Source organism: Bos mutus, chromosome 27 (genome assembly GCF_027580195.1).
Source record: "Bos mutus isolate GX-2022 chromosome 27, NWIPB_WYAK_1.1, whole genome shotgun sequence".
In the NCBI taxonomy this organism is placed as follows: Eukaryota; Metazoa; Chordata; class Mammalia; order Artiodactyla; family Bovidae; genus Bos; species Bos mutus.
Window position 1 is genome coordinate 6,625,405 of NC_091643.1, and position 18,770 is coordinate 6,644,174.

Here is an 18,770-nt window from a genome sequence, read left to right on the forward strand (position 1 = left end):
CTCGGCCAAAGAAGCTGCTAGAGGATGGAGCAGCCTCTTCTTTCAGCCAAGGGGGCTGCGCTTCTCACTGGGGGCATTGAGTTCTTGCCTAGCCCCAGGACAGGAATCGTGGTGCAACCCAGATGGTTAGACCCAACTCTCACTAACCCAACTCTCACCCATCTGTCAGTCAACCTTGCAGCCCTGTGCCAAGACCTGGCCTATGACACACAAGGGGAGCGGACCAGGGTGCTTCTGTGGAGGCAGATTTTGGGGCTCTGATAAAGGTTAGAGATGACATGTTTGGAGCTACAGCAGGCACTTTGAAACCACGAAACGATAAGCATGAAAACAAAAAGTCAGTGTGCTAAGGAGAGCAAATCAGGAATTTAGAAAGGTCATACATCTTTGCTGGCAACTCTCAAGCAGCCAGCGGCCATCCACTTCCAGTTTTCTTAAGTGAGATACAGAATGTTTATACTGTTTAAATAATCGGTCAAGTTTTCTATTATTTGCAGATAAATAAAATGGTCAACACTCAGCTTGGACTCACTTGTAGAAACAATATCCCATTTGACTGACAAGGGCTTAATTTCCAAAACAGATAAATAGTTCGTATAACTCAATAATAATAATAATAAAAAACAACCCAATCAAAAAATAGGCGAAGACCTAAACAGACATTTCACATGGACAGCCAACAAGCATAAGAAAAGATGCTAATTATTAGAGAAACACAAATCAAAACTACAATGAGGTATCACCTCACACCAGTAAGCCTGGCCACCATCAAAAAGTCTACAAATAATAAATGCTGGAGAGCAGGTGGAGGAAAAGGAACCCTCCTACGCTGTTGGTGAGAATATAAATTGGTACAGCCACTGTGAAGAACAGTATGGAGGTTCCTTAAAAAGTTAAAAATTAAGTTACTCTATGGTCCAGTAATCCTACTCCTGGGCACGTATCCAGGCAAAACTTGAATTCAAAAAGATGCATGCACCCCAGTGTAGCACTATTTACAAGAGCTAAGGCATGGAACAACTTAAGTGTGATCAATAGATAAATGGATAAAAAAGATACGGGGTACACACACACCCTGCAATATTACTCAGCCGAACAAAAGAATGAAATAATGAAATATATATGATTTATATATATATATCAGATATATATATGGTTTCTAAAATATGAGACAAATGAACTTAGTTATAAGACAGAAGCAGACTCACAGATAGAGAAAACAAATTTATAGTTACCAAAGGGGGAAGATATATTAGGATGCTGGGATTAGCAGATACTATATATAAAATAAACAACAAGGACCTACTGTATAGCACAGGGAACTGTATTCAAAACCCTATGATAAACCATGATGGAAAAGTATATGAAATAGAATGTACATATATTTATAACTGAGTCACTTTGCTGTATACCAGAAATGGGCACACTGCACATCAACTGTACTTCAATAAAAAGCAATACCCCAACTAAGCTGTGTATACACTGCCTGTCATAATTTTACTTAGGAAAAGATATACTTAATTAATAGGCTTTGGTGTAATGTAGTTTTGTTGGGTTTTCTCTGAATATTCCACAAATTATGGATGGATGTTAGTCCACTCTAAGCCATATTGTGGTCACATAATAAGTACTGAATCATTGACTGTTTTATTATCTCCATGAATAGTTTTACGCCCCATGGCTTACTCTCCATGGTGCTGAAGTACAGGTCTCTAGGTCTCCCCCAGGCCATGGAGGGTAACGATACTGTAAGAGTTAATTAGCCAGCACTTATCCCAGAGCAGTTTCTGGGTCTGGGTAATGGTTAGTACGCTAGTGATGACTAGGAGAGCAGCGTAGAGATGGGTCTACAATCCTGAGGAAGGAAACCTGACAATAAAAACTCTGCTCCTTGACTCCTCTTTCTCCAATAGCTCTCCCGTCCCTCTGTCTTCAGGATAAATTCAGAATCGCACCATGTCTCTGCTTCCACCACTTCCAGTCTGGACCGAGCACCATCATCTTGTGCCTGGGTTACTGTGACAGCTGTCTCTCTGTCCCCTGCCCCTCTCTGACCCCCCAAGCAAACTCTTCTCAAAAAGACAGTCATGGGCTAAACTGTAGGCTAGAATGTGTCATCTTTGCTCAAAATTCTCCAATGGCTTCTCATCCTTAAAAACGTTTCCCACCCCCAAACTCTTACACTGGCCTAGGAGACCTCCACCATGCCGCCCCCCACCCCCTCCATCTGTCTGGGGTCTTTGCCCTCCCCAGGAACGCTGTGCACAGGTCACTCGCCTCCTGACTGTCCCTGAACACAGCAGACACACTGCTGCTTCAGACCTCTGGTACCTTCTCTCTGCCCAAGAAGCATGGCCCCCAGGAGCCCACAGGGCATATTCTCTGGCCTCTTCACCCGCTTCCACCTTCACTCAAGCATCTCCTTTATGTGGGGGCCTTCCCTGGCCACCCGGACCGAAAACTGCCACAGCTGCTCTGATAGCCGGTCACCGAATTATTCTTCTCCTTGGCGTTCTCACCATGAGCCTCAGAGTTTGCTTACAGAACGACCTTGTTTATCTCTCCCCTGCCAATCCTAGAAGGCAATCACACGAGGGCAAGTACTTGGCTTTTGTCTGTTAATACATCCACAGCACAGAGAGCACGGAAGATACACAGAGTAAACAACACTTCTCATATCTAATGAAAACATTCTGAACTCTCAGTGTGGCAAATTCTAGAAAAATAAAACCACGGATATAGATGGAGACACCTGATGCACCCTGCGTTGGCTGCCTCTGGGGACACTCTCTGACCTCCAGTGGTCCACATTCCCGTATTTTCTGTCAATATGCTATGGTCGGGCCCTGAGGGACACCACTCAGCAGAGACTCGTCTATGCCCTTCATCCACGCGTGTCAACCACGGCTGTCAAGACGCCACCCACGCAAACCCTGCAGAGTGAGCTGAGGCTGCCTACTTAAGACTGGGGCTCTCTCTCTACAGAGAAAGAAAAGCAGCTTATACCACACCACTGGTGGCTCAGCGGTAAAGAATCTGCCTGCCAATGCAGGAGACGTAGGTTCAAGGAAGGATCCTGGAGTAGGATCTTCCTAGTCCAGGAAAATCCCAGCTGCTGAGAGACAACTAAGCCCATGTGCCTGCCACAACTGCTGAGCCTGTGCTCCAGAGCCCGGGAGCCGTGATTACTGCACTCACGTGCCACAACTACGGAAGCCCGTGTGTCTAAGAGCCTGGACTCCATAAGGAGAAGCCACCGCGATGAGAAGCCTGCGCTCTGCAACCAGAGAGGAGCCCCCGCTCGCTGCTACTAGGGGAAACCCTGTGCAGCAATTAAGACCCAGCACAGCCAAATTTTTTTAAAAAAGCATTGTCCTTGGCAAAAAAAAAAAAAAAATCAAAACAGAAACCGGATCAGTGTATGTACATCGTGGTGGTTCTTCATCTGGTAGTCACTAGCTCTCATTCTGATGTGAAGGACAGCCTCTAAATTTACCTTCTAACAAAAGCACTCATTAAAAAGATAAGCGTCTGTCAATGGTCATTTCTATGTGAATTCCTTTGCCTGGTGACTCTTGCATGTGACTTACAGGATCACATTCAGCCTTGGGTAAATCCTTCAATGCTCACCCAAGACTCTGAGCTCTGTGGGTCAGAGCAGCAGTCTCATCTATATTATTATGGGAAGTAATCTGCTTCTCAGTTGTATCCGACTCTTGGAGACTCCATGGACGATACAGTCCATGGAATTCTCCAGGCCAGAATACTGCAGTGGGTAGCCTTTCCCCCTTCTCCAGGGGATCTTCCCAACCCAGGGATCGAACCCAGGTCTCCCGCATTGCAGGTGGATTCTTTACCAGCTGAGCTAACAGGAAAGCCCAAGAATACTGGAGTGGGTAGCCCAGTCCTTCTCCAGGGGATCTTCCTGATCCAGGAATTGAACCAGGGTCTCCTGCATTGTAGGCTCATTCTGTATCAGCTTGGCTACAAGGAAGCCCTGGGTTCAATCCCTGGGTTGGGAAGATCCCCAGGAGAAGGGAAAGGCTACCCACTCCAGTATTCTGGCCTGGAGAATTCCATGGACTGTATAGTCCATGGGGTTGCAAAGAGTTGGACACGACTGAGCGACTTTCACTTTCAATCTGCTGCTGACGATAAACAAATAAAATAAGTAAAGTAATAATACTACGTAGGTGTTACACCTTTGCTCTGACAAAAGTGTTTATAACCAGATGATAAAAAGGGAAGAATAAACAACAAAAAATTCATTAATTAAAAATTAATGTTTAATTAATACAGTTTCATGTCTCAGAGTAACCACTGCACAAGAGTGGACACAGCTCCAGATGAACCATGAGATGGGCTGCTTTCTGCAGGTCTGTGGGAAGCGAGCTGGCAGTGACAAGTGCTGTCTTGGGGTCAGGATGGCACTGATTCACCTTCCCAGATCCTGGCTAATGGTCATTATGTGGCCTTTCTGGGGCGTGTCCTTCATGGAAGGACAGTGGGAGTCTGAGAATGCCAGGTGTCTTGGGGACAACTGCTGCCTTTGGTCACCTTCTTAAAGGTTTTGTTGTGGTCTCTGCGGATTCCTTCTCAGATCAGTTCTTAAAAATCTCAGAGCTACGTGCTTCAGATTCCTTGCTCGGGAATCTCCGACAGTGTGAGCGGACTTCTCACAGGATAGCTGTGTAAGCTGGTCCCACTATCAGAAAACTTGAGATGGGACTTGACCAAATCCAAGCTCAGTGGCTACTCTCTGCAGAGAAGCACCTGAACACTGTTTCTGAGGCCTTGTCCATTCAGCAAGCTCTTGCCCTTAATTTCCTTCTTAAGATTTGCTCTTTCCATGAAGCCTTCCTTGATCACCAAGAGCCAAAGACAATTCAAATGCTAAACAGCTTCTTTCTTTCTTAAAGTCAAGTTTTCTTCACTTGGAAACCTCCTTACTACATTTTGTGCAATGTTAATTTATTAAGCTGGTCTGCAATCACCTGTAAGAATACTTCTCAAACAGGTAGGAAACATATCCCTTTCACTAGCAGCAATCCCTACTAGAGGGGAATGAAAAATACAGTGTCTAAGGCCACAAGAGTTCTGGCTTAGGTTAAATGTTAAGTGTTAAGATATATATATATACACATATATATTATATATGTAAAATTCTTATTTGAAAAGAAGTTTAAACACATCTACATATAAATGTACACGCATCTGATTGAGCAGTTTCATTTCTCCTCAGCTCTGCATACCATTTTTCATTTCATTTAATATAACACTATCTCCTTTTGACCTCTGATACGTGAATACGATAGTAACAGGCTAAATGAAAACTGTGATGGCAATCCTAACTTAGGCACTGCCATCGGTATTCAGACCTCGCTGCTCCAGCAATCAGATCCTGAATACATTTCCTCCTGACATTTCCCTTTCTCATGAAGGCAGGGTAAAAGGCCAGCTTCAGATGAAATGAGAGGAACAGCAATAATGTCATGTACACACAGCAAAACAGTTTCTGCTCCTAGAGCTTCACACCGGAAAACGAAGAAACCAAAACAATTAAAACAAGCCAACAGAGCAGGGAGCTGCTGAAGGAACTGATTATTCAATAAAGGCTCTGCATTTTATAGGACAGTGCAGAATGGATTTGCAGACTTTCTCCCTAACTTGTTGGCTCACCTTCTGCTGCTGCTGCTAAGTCGCTTCAGTCATGTCCGACTCTGTGCGACCCCACAGACGGCAGCCTATCAGGCTCCTCCACCCCGGGGATTCTCCAGGCAAGAACAATGGAGTGGGTTGCCATTTCCTTCTCCAATGCATGAAAGGGAAAAGTCAAAGTGAAGTCGTTCAGTCTTGTCTGACTCTTCGCGACCCCATGGACTGCAGCCTACCAGGCTCCTCTGTCCATGGGATTTTCCAGGCAAGAATACTGGAGTGGGGTGCCATTGCCTTCTCCAGCTCACCTTTACTACCCACTAATTTAAGGAAGCAATACATTCAAAACAGAGCTTTCTTATAAGTTCTTACCTGAAAGCTACATAAATTAGTAGTTAGGTATTAGTAGGTAGGTATTAGTAGGCTCACCTTCTACTATCTATTAATTTAAGGGAGCAATACATTCAAAACAGAGCTTTCTGATAAGTTCTTACCTGAAAGTTATGCTAGGACTTACATTTTAAACAGAAAATGTCAACGTTTCCCCCTCTGCCATCCCCCTCTCAGGCTTCTGCGTGCAGTGGTGACCCACCGCCAAGACAGAGCAAACAGACACCTTTTTAGGTTGTACAGTCTGTAGTCAGGGCTCTGTGGAAAAACCCGAGGCAGTGTGAATTCTACTGTTTCATTTCAGTCTGCCTTCTGGTTCGACTGTTCTCTAAATGGACTTTTTGAGTTCAATTAAAAACAAAACTAAAATAAAAAGCTTACATCTAATGATAATATAAGCAGAAGAGGTTTTAAAAAAAAAGCCCTAATACAGACAAAAAGCACTGGGGTTGTAGAGCGTTTGGGGAGTGTCCAGGTCTCCGTCCTAAGGCGCCTGCTCTCTGCCATGTGACAGGCCGCTGCCCCCAGAGGCCCTGCAGGCCCTTCAGAGGCGGGGCAACGAGGGCCGAACGGCCACCCTGGTCCTGTCTGCCCCTCCCCGGGCCCCTCCCCAGCTGCAAGGCCCAGGCAGGGCACGCAGTCTCCCTGCAGCGCTTCACCTCTGCAGCATCCCTGTCTCTGTGAGGAGACAGGAGCGGGTGTCCAGGAGAGCGTCCCCAATTCTGAAACTAACCTGTGAAATGCTGCTGCCTTTCTCACTCTTCACACTTGGTTTCTTGATGCTCTCGAAACCCTTTCTATAGACCCAGTCTGTATCAGTACCCAGATTTTTTTCTCTTCTTAAGAAATTAAACCCCAAAATTCTCAATTTAAAAGTCCACAGAGCTCACTTAGCCAAGAGAACACAGTTTCCTTTCTTGGCGGAAAATTTAAGAATCGCCCATTTCCCACCCAGCTGGGGTTCAGTCCTACTGACCGCCCGGCATGGCCCTGTGTGAGGGCTTTTACAACCGCTGAGTGTGAAATTAACTGGAAGAAGAAAACTGACTCTGCATCCGTGGGATTAACAAATTTGCTGCTCAGCAAAGTGGAAAAAAAAAAGTCTGTCCTTTGAAGCACATAGATGTGAAGTCGAGTTTCTACAAACCTAAGATAAGTAATTGAGCTGAAGGAACACTACTTATCTGGATAAGAAGCTAAATTTAACTCCCATGGGATAAAGTGTGTCTCTAAGTTTTTCCTTTGGGACCCCGCATCTAAAACAAAATTCTAGTTTGTTAGGACAGCATTCCTGTACAGGCCACGCTCCTCATCCTTCGTTTCTGTTCTGTTGTGTTTCTGGCTGTCCGGGGATTCCCTAACATCGCCCACGGTTTCCCTCAGAAGCATGCTCGTGGGACGCATCACACTAGCTGGCCTGTCACACCGCGGCTCCCAAAATGGCAATGCCAGTCATAAGGGGACAGGCCGGTCTTTCCAGGAAATTTTTAAAGGAGGATCTGAGGAAGTTTGAAGGTAAATCACCTTCCCCATCGACTTCCCAGGACACATCATCCCCAAATATATTGATGGCTTTTGAGCTTAAAGCCGTTTTGCACCTTCTGCAGGCCCGGTTCAAATGTCCTTCTACCCTCTCCGGCTCCGCGGCCAATGGCAAGCCTGTCGCCGTGGTAAAGTATCTTTGTCCCGTGGAGTCGGAGGATCCAGGGAGTGACCAGGCCTCGGCAGGCCCCTCACTCCCTCCTGCCTCCGGTCCACGTGGGGAGCGGGTGGCAGCGGGAAACCTCTGGGGCCTCCCTAAGGAGGGCGTCGCGACTCACGGACGAGGACACAGGACCGCTCCGGGGAGCGGAAGCACATGGAAACCGGGCGTGGTGAGCAGACCACAGAGCGGCCCAAGGCCGGGCCTGGTGAGGGCGGACACGTCCCGCGCGAGCCCCTACGCGTCCGTCCTGTGCGTGAGCCGAGCCCCGGGGCCGCCGGGCGGACCCGCGCTCCTGCAACAAGCCCGTGCCTGGGAATGGCCCCAGCCTTCCAGGGAGGGCTGGGCTGACAGTCCTGGTATAAACACAGGCTTTTTTTGCATCTGAATTTTCTCTAATGTTTTCAGAAAAACATTTCTGAAAACATTAGTTTCCATTATAAGTCTACTGAGTAATTCTGAACTTAGACCCTCCGAAAGGACTGAAGAAGCCTGATCCCTCCGAGAATCAGATCGGGGACTCAAGCAAACGAGTTTTTAAAACTCTTACCTCAAACGCGTACAGATTCTTATAGACAACAGTAGGAAGAAGCCTAATGTAGTTAGAGATAAAGCATTCTGGATAAAAAGAAAAAAACAAACAAACAGAGTTCACACAGGAAAGGGCTAATGGCACCAGAACTCAGTAAAAACTGACGGCCAGGAGGGTCACTAAAAGGGTCTAAGGGAGCAGGAAGCGGGCGGCTCACGCTGCTCCCAGGAGAACTGCTTTGTGGGGAGACTGACACAGGTCAGTCTATTCTCCCAGGTCCCTTGGTGACAGCGCTCACACCAGAGCCCCAGCCAGAAGTAACGATTGAAACAGTAAGCAAGGCACGGCCAGAGCAGGGCAGACAGAGTCTTACGTGAGCCTGACAGCCAGACCTCTTCGATTATGTGAGAAACCTGCATGCCGCGGGATCCCGGGAGGGCGCCTCCGCTCCTGGCCGGCTCTTAGACAGACCGGCCCCTGCAGGAGCCAGAGAACATGCCCCGCGTGGCTCCCTGAGTCCCGAGTGCACAGAGACACTGCAGTCTGAAGGCTTAGGAAGGAAAAAACGCATCAGACATAGTGATATTTTATATTATTACACATGGAAATGATAACATTTGGGACATACTGTGTTAAACTGAAAAATCTTATTACAATTGTTTCTTTTTCTTCTTACATGTGGCTACTAAACACGTAAAATTACATGTGTGGTTTGCATTATATTGGTATCGGACAGAGCTGGTCTAGATCCCCTGAGATCCCCAAATTGAAATATTCTTGTTTTATGTTTAATAATGCTCTTAGAGATATCGTAAGAGTGAGTTAATCTAACATGTTAATTGATGTTAGTATACTGTTGTTTAGTTGCTCAGTCGTGTCGGACTCTCTGGGACCCCATGGCTTGCAGCACGCCAGGTTTCGCTGTCCCTCGTCTCTGGGAGTTTGCTCAAACTCATGTCTATTGAGTTGGTGATGCCGTCCAAGCATCTTGTCTTCTGTTGCCCCCTTCTCCTCCTGCCCTCAGTCTTCCCAGCATCAGGGTCAGTAAGTTATAGCAAAAACACAGAGGCAGAAGGGGCCTTAAGGTTAGTTCACTCAATTCCATCTCATCTTTATAGCCAGAAACCAAGGTCCAGAGAAGGATGAGACTAAAGTGGCCTAACTTCCAGGCCATCCCTTTTCCTCATTTCACTGTTTTATAACTGCAAGCTTTTGTGCCCTTTTCTCGCAGACAGTACCTTCACCCCAAGGAGTGATGCTCCTCAGAGCAGACATTTCAGGCATGAGGACGGATTTAAGGACAGTCACTGCAGGGCCCATGACTGACTCTCTGTTCTGCTTCTCAATCATCTGTTTAAAATGTGATTCAAAGGCTCCCTGTTGCTAAGCTTCTCCTCCCTTCAAAAGCGTGCGTCATCCTTTACAGATGAAAACCCAGAGCTCTGCAGCCCTCGATCACTGTGCCGTACAAAATGCAATTCCAAACGGCAACGCAAAACCCCTGCCTCTGATGTGAACTGGACTTGCGTGTCTGGGCAACTGCTGGACTTGGGTCTCTAGCTTTGGACTCTAACACTTAGTCTTCTACAAGAAAAAAAAAATTCCTAAACTTCCGCAAGAAGTCAATTAACCTGCCACATCTTAGCTTCTCAGATCCATACATAATCACCTTTGTGCTCTTTTCTATAAAGGACATGTCACTGGATTTAGGCTAGACTCTGTTCCTGAGACAGACTGGCTGCTAATCTCCTAAGAGGGTGGGGAAATTTCCCTTACTTTCACTCTGGAGGAAGCAAGTGATCATGGCTATCTCTGTACGTTTACAACCAAGTCCACTCACAAATTAGCAGCCAGATCGTCTTGTCTCAGTAACACATTTGCCCAGGGACAGCTGGCAGTGCCCTGAGATATGTCCTTGCACTCACTGCTCCTGTGAGAGGAGAAGTGGTCCATAATGTGAAAATTACTTATGTGATGTTGACAGATAAAAAACTGTGCCATCTGAAGAAACAGAGCTAAGATCACAGTCAGAGAATCTGTTCAAAAAGAAATACATCAAACCGCCCATCCACCCACCTAGCCAACAAATAACCCCACAGTAAAACTGAGGGCTTCCAACCAGAAATGTACTTATGTGCACTTCTCCATACGAGCTGCCTTGAGTCTCCTTCCTGGCACTATATGGAATGTGCTCTTGTTCTCAAGTACATCAGTTTCAGAAGGAACCATGCCATTTTACATGCACCAAAAATTAGAAATTCAGAAAAAGATGCAGCATGCCTCAAGAATGTCCTAGATTTTTTTCGATTTAAAATTTAGAGAGATTTACATGTCTTGTTAGAATGGACATTTGCTGTTGCTAAAATTGCACTTCCAGCCATGTGGTTGGTGTGGGTCCTGCCTGCCTTAAGCCATAAGCACTTTCTGCTCCAGGCTGAAATTTAGGAGTGAGCACGCGGCTGAATTCCAGCCCATTCAGCAAGGGGCCTTGGTTCTGCCCTTGAGCAGAACAAAGCTGAGCCATCAGGGACATGGACTTCTCTTCCTGCTGCACTGGAACCTGAGAACACATGTACCTGGAAGTACCCATTTTCTAACCATGAAGAGACAGTTGATTCAAAGCCCATATTCAAAGATCTAAGGCATAAAACACATCTAAGTGTCTGCAGCATCTATATAGCAACGGCAAAGTCAACCGCGTTCAGGAGCCAGGCTATGTATACTGGGGGTGGTGGGAGGACCCTGCTGATCTTCCCTGCTGCTGCTGCTGCTGATAAGTCACTTCAGTCGTGTCTGACTCTGTGCGATCCCATAGACGGCAGCCCATCAGGCTCCTCCATCCCTGGGATTCTCCAGGCAAGAACACTGGAGTGGCTTGCCATTTCCTTTTCCAGCTGATCTTCCCTAAACGCATTCAAATCTCAGCACCAACAAATCCAGCACTGTGAGGGCCAAAGAAAATGTTCCAACCTTACGTCTGCTGGCTCGTGATGCCCTATGCTGCCTGCCAGGTCTCCATGGCGCCACAGTGAACCCGGGAGCTGCTGGGAGCCTGCCCTCAGCACTCGCTCCTCAGTCAGCCTCTGACAGCCCCGTTCAAGAAGCCCAGCCCTTCTAATAGGTTTGAACTGCCAGAGTTGCCCTTTCCCTACTCACGTCTAAGAGTTATTAATAATTTATGCCACTGAAAACATCTTAACTGTCACTTGAAAAACATCCTGGAGCAAACAGTATCTTCACTTCAACTGCAAAGAAACAAAAAGCCAAATTTCTGGGGCCAAGTTCAGTGCTGGCGAGGAATTCCTGTAACAGGGCTGTTCCTTTAAGGGCCGAGGGGCATTGGGCAGAGCCCAGGCTCCGGTGCTTCGAGTAGCTGGCGCTTTCTAAGTTTTTATGTGACAAACACCACCCACCTGTCCAACATCCTGATAAATTTCCAAATGTACCAGAAACACGGAGATCGATTCAACATTTTTAAGTGAAAAGAGAACTGAATAGAGTAGAAATAAGTCAAAAGGAAGTGGAGCTATTTCTGATATTTATTTTTTGAAAACTGGGAAATGACAGTGAGTTTCTTACATAGACTTGTGATGCCTAACAACTCTGTCAAAGGTGAGCTTAGACTCCACGTGAACCCTTGTAAGCAATCAGTAGCCACAACTTTGGGGAACCAATTCAATCGAGAACAAAGCAATGCTACCCCCAACCCTCCCACTGCATGGGCAGTAAAGAGAGAGGCACAAACTTGGTTAACTACAGGCATTCTAAGCGGAGTATGCTGCCTTCAGGAATAGTGCGCCGTCTTCTTACAGGCTAAGGCTGAAGTTGATGTAAGTCTCCTTGTTCTTCGCAGACTTTTTATAGACTTCAAAAATAAACAGGGCTTCCCTGGTGGCTTAGTGGTAAAGAATCCACCTGCTAATGCAGGAGACGTGGGTTCTATCCCTGGTCCAGGGAAGTCCTACATGCCGAGGAGCAACTAAGCTCGAGTGCCACAACTCCTGAGCCTGTGCTTAGGGCCCGGGAGGCATGACTCCTGAGCCAAGATGCCACCACTACTGAAGCCCGCATGGCCTAGAGCCCGTGCTTCACGATGAGAGAAGCCCCTGTAATGAGACGACCATGCACCGAAACTGGAGAGGAGCCCCAGGTCGCTGCAACTAGAGAAAGCCCGTGCATTGCCATGAAGACCCAGGATAGCCAAAAATCAATAAACAATGTAATTCAGTAAAGTTCAACTCCAAACAAAAACCACCCCTGAACCTTCTTATTTACCAGAGTTTCTCATTATTTACTGTCAGTCAGGGTTAAGAGAATCTCTCAGTGCCGCCAATCTGGCCCGCCTGAAGAACCGTTTGCGCTCAGAGCAACCTGGGATATAAACAACTGAATGCATCCAGTTAGAAACGACCGTGTTACCACCAAGGACTTAATACTCTAACGGTGAAGGTGCTTTTCTTACCAAGGTGTGAAAATTACAAGCGCTGCTCTGAGACCGCAGGGAGTCCCTACCACGGGAGCAGGTGAGAGAGCGGGCCTGGCGGGGGCTCCTCCCCAGAGACAGGGACGTCGGTGGGGCTCAAGATGCCCTCCGGTCCCTGCCCGTCTGGGGTCACAGGGAACTGCAGACACCGCTGTCTGTTTGACACTTTTGTTTTCAGAGGAGCTACTAAGCTTTCCTCTGATGTTGCCTTTATCCATTCATTTACTCAACAAATACGTATGAGCACTCGGTCCATCTTCTAGAAGCTGAGGAAAGAACAAAGAACAAGTACACAGGAAGGTCCTTGACGTTCAGACACCCTTGGCCCTACCCCGCGGGAATGATCCGTCACGCTCAGAACCCCCATCCGGGGAACAGGGCAGCCTGAGGGGGAAGCCTGGATGCTCTGAGGGCGTCACTGCAGTACGTGCACAAGACAAAGCCTAATGGCTGAAAAGTGGAGAGTTAGTTATTCTAACAGCAGAGTGGACCCCACGAGATACACTACTTCAACTTCCAGTTACTGAAAAGTAATGGTTCACTTAAAAAAAAAGAGACTATTTCACAAAACCCTTTTTAGATAACCTCTAAGAAGCGAGGGGACCATCCGCCTTTCTGGTACACAGGTCAGTGAGGCTCGACAGACACTCCAACACACCCGACGTGTTACCATATGGGAAGATGTTCACGAGCCAAAGTCCTGGAACGCAACCTTCACACTCCTTGATATTACGATTTGATGAAAGCAAGACGTACCCCCACAAAGGCTCGTCTAAAGCTCATGTCAGGAAATGGAAATGCTGGCTTTGGCTGGGTTACATTTTTGGAAAAGGGGCTCCAAGAGGAGGTTCAAAGCAGGGGGGCATCTAGCAGGGCGACCCTTCTTTGGTCCTGCGGCAACCCCGGCCTCCTGGGTGCAGACTCGCAGCCTTAGAGCCAAGGGCTCAGAGCGAGGTGTTGCGGGCTGGCAGCAGGGGCCTGAGGAGCTGGGAAATTAATCAGCATGTGTGAAACCAACAGACTGGCAGCTGAAAGCCACTCCAGACGTGTGAAGAATTGTGATAGATTTCTGAGGACTCCCATTTCCCAAGAATGAACAGGTGCGGACAAAGATGAGCCGCTTAGTAAATTTGTTTTTTAAAAAGTATTTTTTCAAGAAGTCTTTGGCTGGGAAGGCTTCCAAAGTTTTAGCTAATAAGCTTTCATCTTTAATAAAAAGAAGATTTTTCTTCATCTGAACAGAGCAAGGACTTGCTTAACCATGAAGAAAACTGGTACATGGATCTTCACGGCACCAAATGCCACATTTTATAACTCCAAAATCTAAGACTTTTAAAAGCTTCCATGAAACCCTGTCCAATTCATCGAGCGAGCACAGGGCAGAGATGTGAAGAGGACCCGAGGCCCCTGCTCTCGAGGGCTCACAGTCTCGGGAGGCAGACGCTGTGGGACTGGCCACAGATGCAAAGACCCTGAAGCCACCTCAACAGGAGCCCCCGAGCAGGACGGGGACCGGCAGGCTGAGAGCAGGCTTTTCACAGGAGGGGTCTGGGGTGCACCCTGAAAGACGAACAGGACTCTCAGAAATGAAAGGAGGGGAGGGCAGCTGGGGCAGAGCAAAGCACCTGGTGGTCAAAAGGTAAAGGGTCTGCCTGCAGCGCAGGAGACGGGTTCAGGCCCTGGGTCCGGAAGACCCCCTGCAGAAGGAAATGGCAACCCACGCCAGTATTCTGGTCTGGAGAATCCCATAGACAGAGGAGCCTGGCGGGCTACAGTTCATGGGGTCTCAAAGAGAAGGACACGACTGAGCAGCTCACTTTCCTTTTTTCTTTTCACAGTAGATGAACAAAGGCATAATAGCAAGTCTGGAGGGCAAAGTAGCAGAAAGATGGCTGATCTCATGGCGGTCGTGGTGGGAAGACCTGTGTTGTGGACAGACAGAAGGAACCCAGATACTCTCAGATTAAGGACTGGACTTTATTTGAAGGTAAATTGTTGGGGGAGGTGAAGGGGAAAACCAAGGGCAGCTGTTGACAGAAGCATGCCTTAGGAAACTGCCAGGATGGGTAGGATGGGCTGAAGACAGAAGCGCCGCTGGGTTCAGGAGAGGTGAAAACCCTGGGCCCTGGGCAGAGGGGGCCGAAAGGCAAGGCTGAGAGAGGGCAGGAGAGGCAGCAGTGCTGGGCGCTGGTGTCTGAGTAGGTCTGGGGCGGTGGGTCAGGGCGAGGGCGCTCAGATGATGCTGTGTTTCAAGCCCAAGGAAGAAGCATGATTGTAAGATGGGAAAGAAGATGAAGATGAATAGACCAGATCTACAAAGCAAAAGAAGAGCTAAAGACAGATTCAACACACTCCGCAGAAAAAAAGTTATGTAAAAATTAAAAGATAACTGTTCTTTATTTTGGACTAAGCCCATGTACTTAAAATCAAGGATCCTTTCAGTGTCTTCAAGTGGCAGCTGATGGGGTAGTCACAGTTAAAACATAACCTTGACACTCACCGGGGAGAAAATGTAGCTGAAGGTGCGTACATGCTAAGTCACTTCAGTCATGTCTTTGCCACCCTATGGACTGCAGCCCGCCAGGCTCATCTGTCCATGGGGTTCTCCAGGCAAGAATACTGGAGTGGGTTGCCACGCCCTCTTCCAGGGGATCTCCCCGACTCAGAGATTGAAACTGCGTCTCTTACGTCTCCTGCATGGGCAGGCAGGTTGGTAACACGGTGCTTTCAACTCGCTTTTAGATTTTCCATCTTTCCAGACTGTACGGATCCTCCCCATTCCGTTTAGTGGCCACACGTGCTGGGTACTGGATGTGCCACGACTTGGTTTCCCAGCCTCCGTGTGAAGGGCGGGAGCGGCAGAGGAGAGCTGCCTCTGTTGCCTAGCAGCCAGAGCGCGCACGGAAGACGCGCCACGGCACCCCGCAGCTCGTTTCCTCCGCGGTACTTTTTCTGACTCAGACTCTGCTGGAAGAGATGCAGAAATAGAGAAAGCGGCTGCCCACCCCGGCATGTCCATCGACTGTTGTTGTTGTTTTTTTTTTTTGTCTCACAGCCAGCACACGCTATTCCAACCAGCAGGCGATTTGCTTTTTAAGCATAAAAACTGACAGTTATTCTTTGATGCTTAAATAGAACCATGAACAGGAGGGGCCACCGTGACCGAGACCCCGCCCGGAGCTCCGGGAGAGGGACGGTCAAGGTGTGTTGCCCACAGATACGGTAGCTATAAAACAACCTGCCTCCTGGAAACACTGTGAGATAGCTCAGGTGACAAGCATTGTGACATTTAGGTTCAACACACCTCAAACTCCAGATAGTGGTCTTTGAGCTTGTACTCGTCCACCTCCTTGGCCTTAACCTTCTTGTCCGGCGGGTAGGAGCGGTGCTCCGCCAGCTCCGTGGTGATCTGCCTCAGCTTGCTCTCGTGAGATTTCAGCTGCTCCTCCTGCAGGGGAGCATGAAGCCATTGAGCATCCAGAAAACGGAATCAGTAAACAGTTGCAGTTTTAAAAGACCCCTCATGATGAGTGACTTTCATTCATCCAACGTGCCTCTGTGCCACGTTCCACCAGCTTTCTCAGCAGGGTCCACGTGCACCTTCTGTCCACTGAAAAAGACAGTCACAACCTAAAAGTTGAGAGTTATGTTCCATTCGGTGGGAATTTTTAGGACTCCAAGCCCAGGAGACAGCATCTCAAAGGACCCTGAGAGAACTGCTCCGAGGAGGTGAGGGGAGGAGTCAGGTCATACACAAGTTTTGCAACAAAGGACAAGTAGTCTTACAGTCAAAAGACTACTGTTGGAGGAAACCAGATATCCCAAGTTAAGGAATTTAGCACTTTTCTAGGTATGGGAAGATGTGAGAGTCTCTGCCCACTGACATTTCTTTCATTGCATCTCAGCTATCCTAGGCCAGGATTCTGTGTTTTTCACATCCTGAGCTAACCCTGGGCTCCCCGTAGGGAGTGGCTGCAGTCTGATGGCTGTTAGATGGCAGCTGTTAGATCTCAGGCACTCTTCTCTTTCCCGAGTATCCTTAGGCTCTCTTTGGAGGGCTGATGACTGTGACATCCTTGTTTACTGACAGGGCAGGAAACACTTCATTTCTCACGTTGAAAAACGGTACCCAGGGCCAAGGCCAGCCTCCCCAGCCAGGCCCCTGGTCTCCTGAGAGAGACTGCAACAGGAGTAGCATGCAGCACCCGTGCTAAGGGCCGCAGGATCAGACTCCTCCATGCCAGGGCCTCAGCAGGGCCGTCCTGTCACTATGGGTGAAGGCCTACCCAAATACTTTCCTTTTTGAGACAACCAATGCTTTCAAGAATAATTTTCTGAAGGCTGTTATTCTAAAAACTGTAGTAACCTATGCTTTCCCCTCCCAAATAGTAGAGGTTCTGATGTCGCTCAACTACAAATTTACTGAGGCACATTTAACTTGTTCTCTGGTTGCTATGGGCTGTTATAAATGATGCTACATCCTTATAAATGTTGCCCAGTGACTTATGAGCAAGGTGTTCCTATAGCATGCAGGCACATCTCGCTTTATTGAACTTTGCAGATAATGTGTTTTTTTTTCAAACTGAAGGTTTGTGGAAACCCTGTGTGGAGCAGGTCTACTGATACCATTTTTCTAACACTGCTCACTTTGGGTCTCTGTGCCACATTTGGCATCACTCAAAATATTTCAAACCTGTTCATCATAATTACTTTGTTACAGTGGTCTGAGATCACTGATCCTTGCTGATACCACTACAGCTTCATGGAAGGCTCGGACAATGATGGTTAATACTGAGCAATAAAACATTGCTTCATTAAGGTAGATCCATTGTTTTTCTGGACACAATGCTCTTACACACTTAATGGGCTGGGGTATAGTATGAGCATGACCATTATATGCACTGAGAAACCAAAAAAGTGTGTGACTTGCTTTATTGAGATATTTATTTTATTGCAATGGTCTGAAACCAAATCAACAATGTCTCTGAAATCTGTGGTCACCAAGAGGTGAAGTTTCTGGGTTTTAGAACATGCACATCTTTAAGCTAAGTTGCTTCAGTCATGTCTGACTCTGTGCAACCCCATAGACAGCAGCCCACCAGGCCCCGATGTCCCTGGGATTCTCCAGGCAAGAATACTGGAGTGGGTTGCCATTTCCTTCTCCAATGCATAAAAGAGAAAAGTGAAAGTGAAGTCGCTCAGTCGTGTCCGACTCTTAGCGACCCCATGGACTGCAGCCTACCAGGCTCTTCCATCCATGGGATTTTCCAGGCAAGAGGACTGGAGTGGGGTGCCATTGCCTTCTCTGACACATCTTTAATATAATGGTAAACTGTTTTTCAAGTGTTTCCACCAGCTTACATTTCCACAGTAGGCTTGCAGATTCCCACTGTTCTACACCCTTGCCAAAACTTGACGTGATATCAAATTTGCAAATTGTTACTAATTTCATGGGTATAAAATGATTTCAATTTACATTTTCCTGATTGCAAGTAAGGACAAACACTTTCATATGTTTACAGGACTTCCTCTTCTGTGATCTGGCTGCTGAAATACTGGACCCATTTTTCTATTGAGTCCAGATGTGTAAAGTATAGTGATTTGTAGTTTATAGCTTATAGTGTATAGTTTGGGTGGTGGTGGTGGTTTAATTGCTAAGTCGAGTCTGACTCTTTGTGACCCCATGGCTCCGCTGTCCATGGGATTCTCCAGGCAAGAATACTGGTTTGCCATGGGTTGCCATTTCCTACTCTGGGGGGGTCTTCCCAACCCAGGAATCAAACCCAGTCTCTGGTATTGCAGGCAGATTCTTTACTGACTGAGCTACAAGGGAAGCCAGTGTATAATTTATTCACAGTCAAATAAATGTCAAAATTCAATGTGCAGTGCTTTATTCCAACTTCACTGACTTCATGAAGAATCAAGGAAATAATCTCAAAATAACGATATTTTAAAATCACCTCGTGCCAATGATGCAAAACCTGGATAGAATCATGAGGAAATATCAG

The 18,770-nt window shown here is 47.2% G+C and overlaps 1 protein-coding gene across 1 annotated transcript in view; it reads right to left on the minus strand.

Moving 5' to 3' along the window:
• Window positions 1-18,770, minus strand: part of PSD3 (pleckstrin and Sec7 domain containing 3) — a 500,681-nt gene that overhangs the window by 13,396 nt on the left and 468,515 nt on the right. The window contains 1 exon segment of the mRNA XM_070364266.1: window positions 16,067-16,210. Within this exon segment, the coding sequence (XP_070220367.1) occupies window positions 16,067-16,210 (144 nt within the window).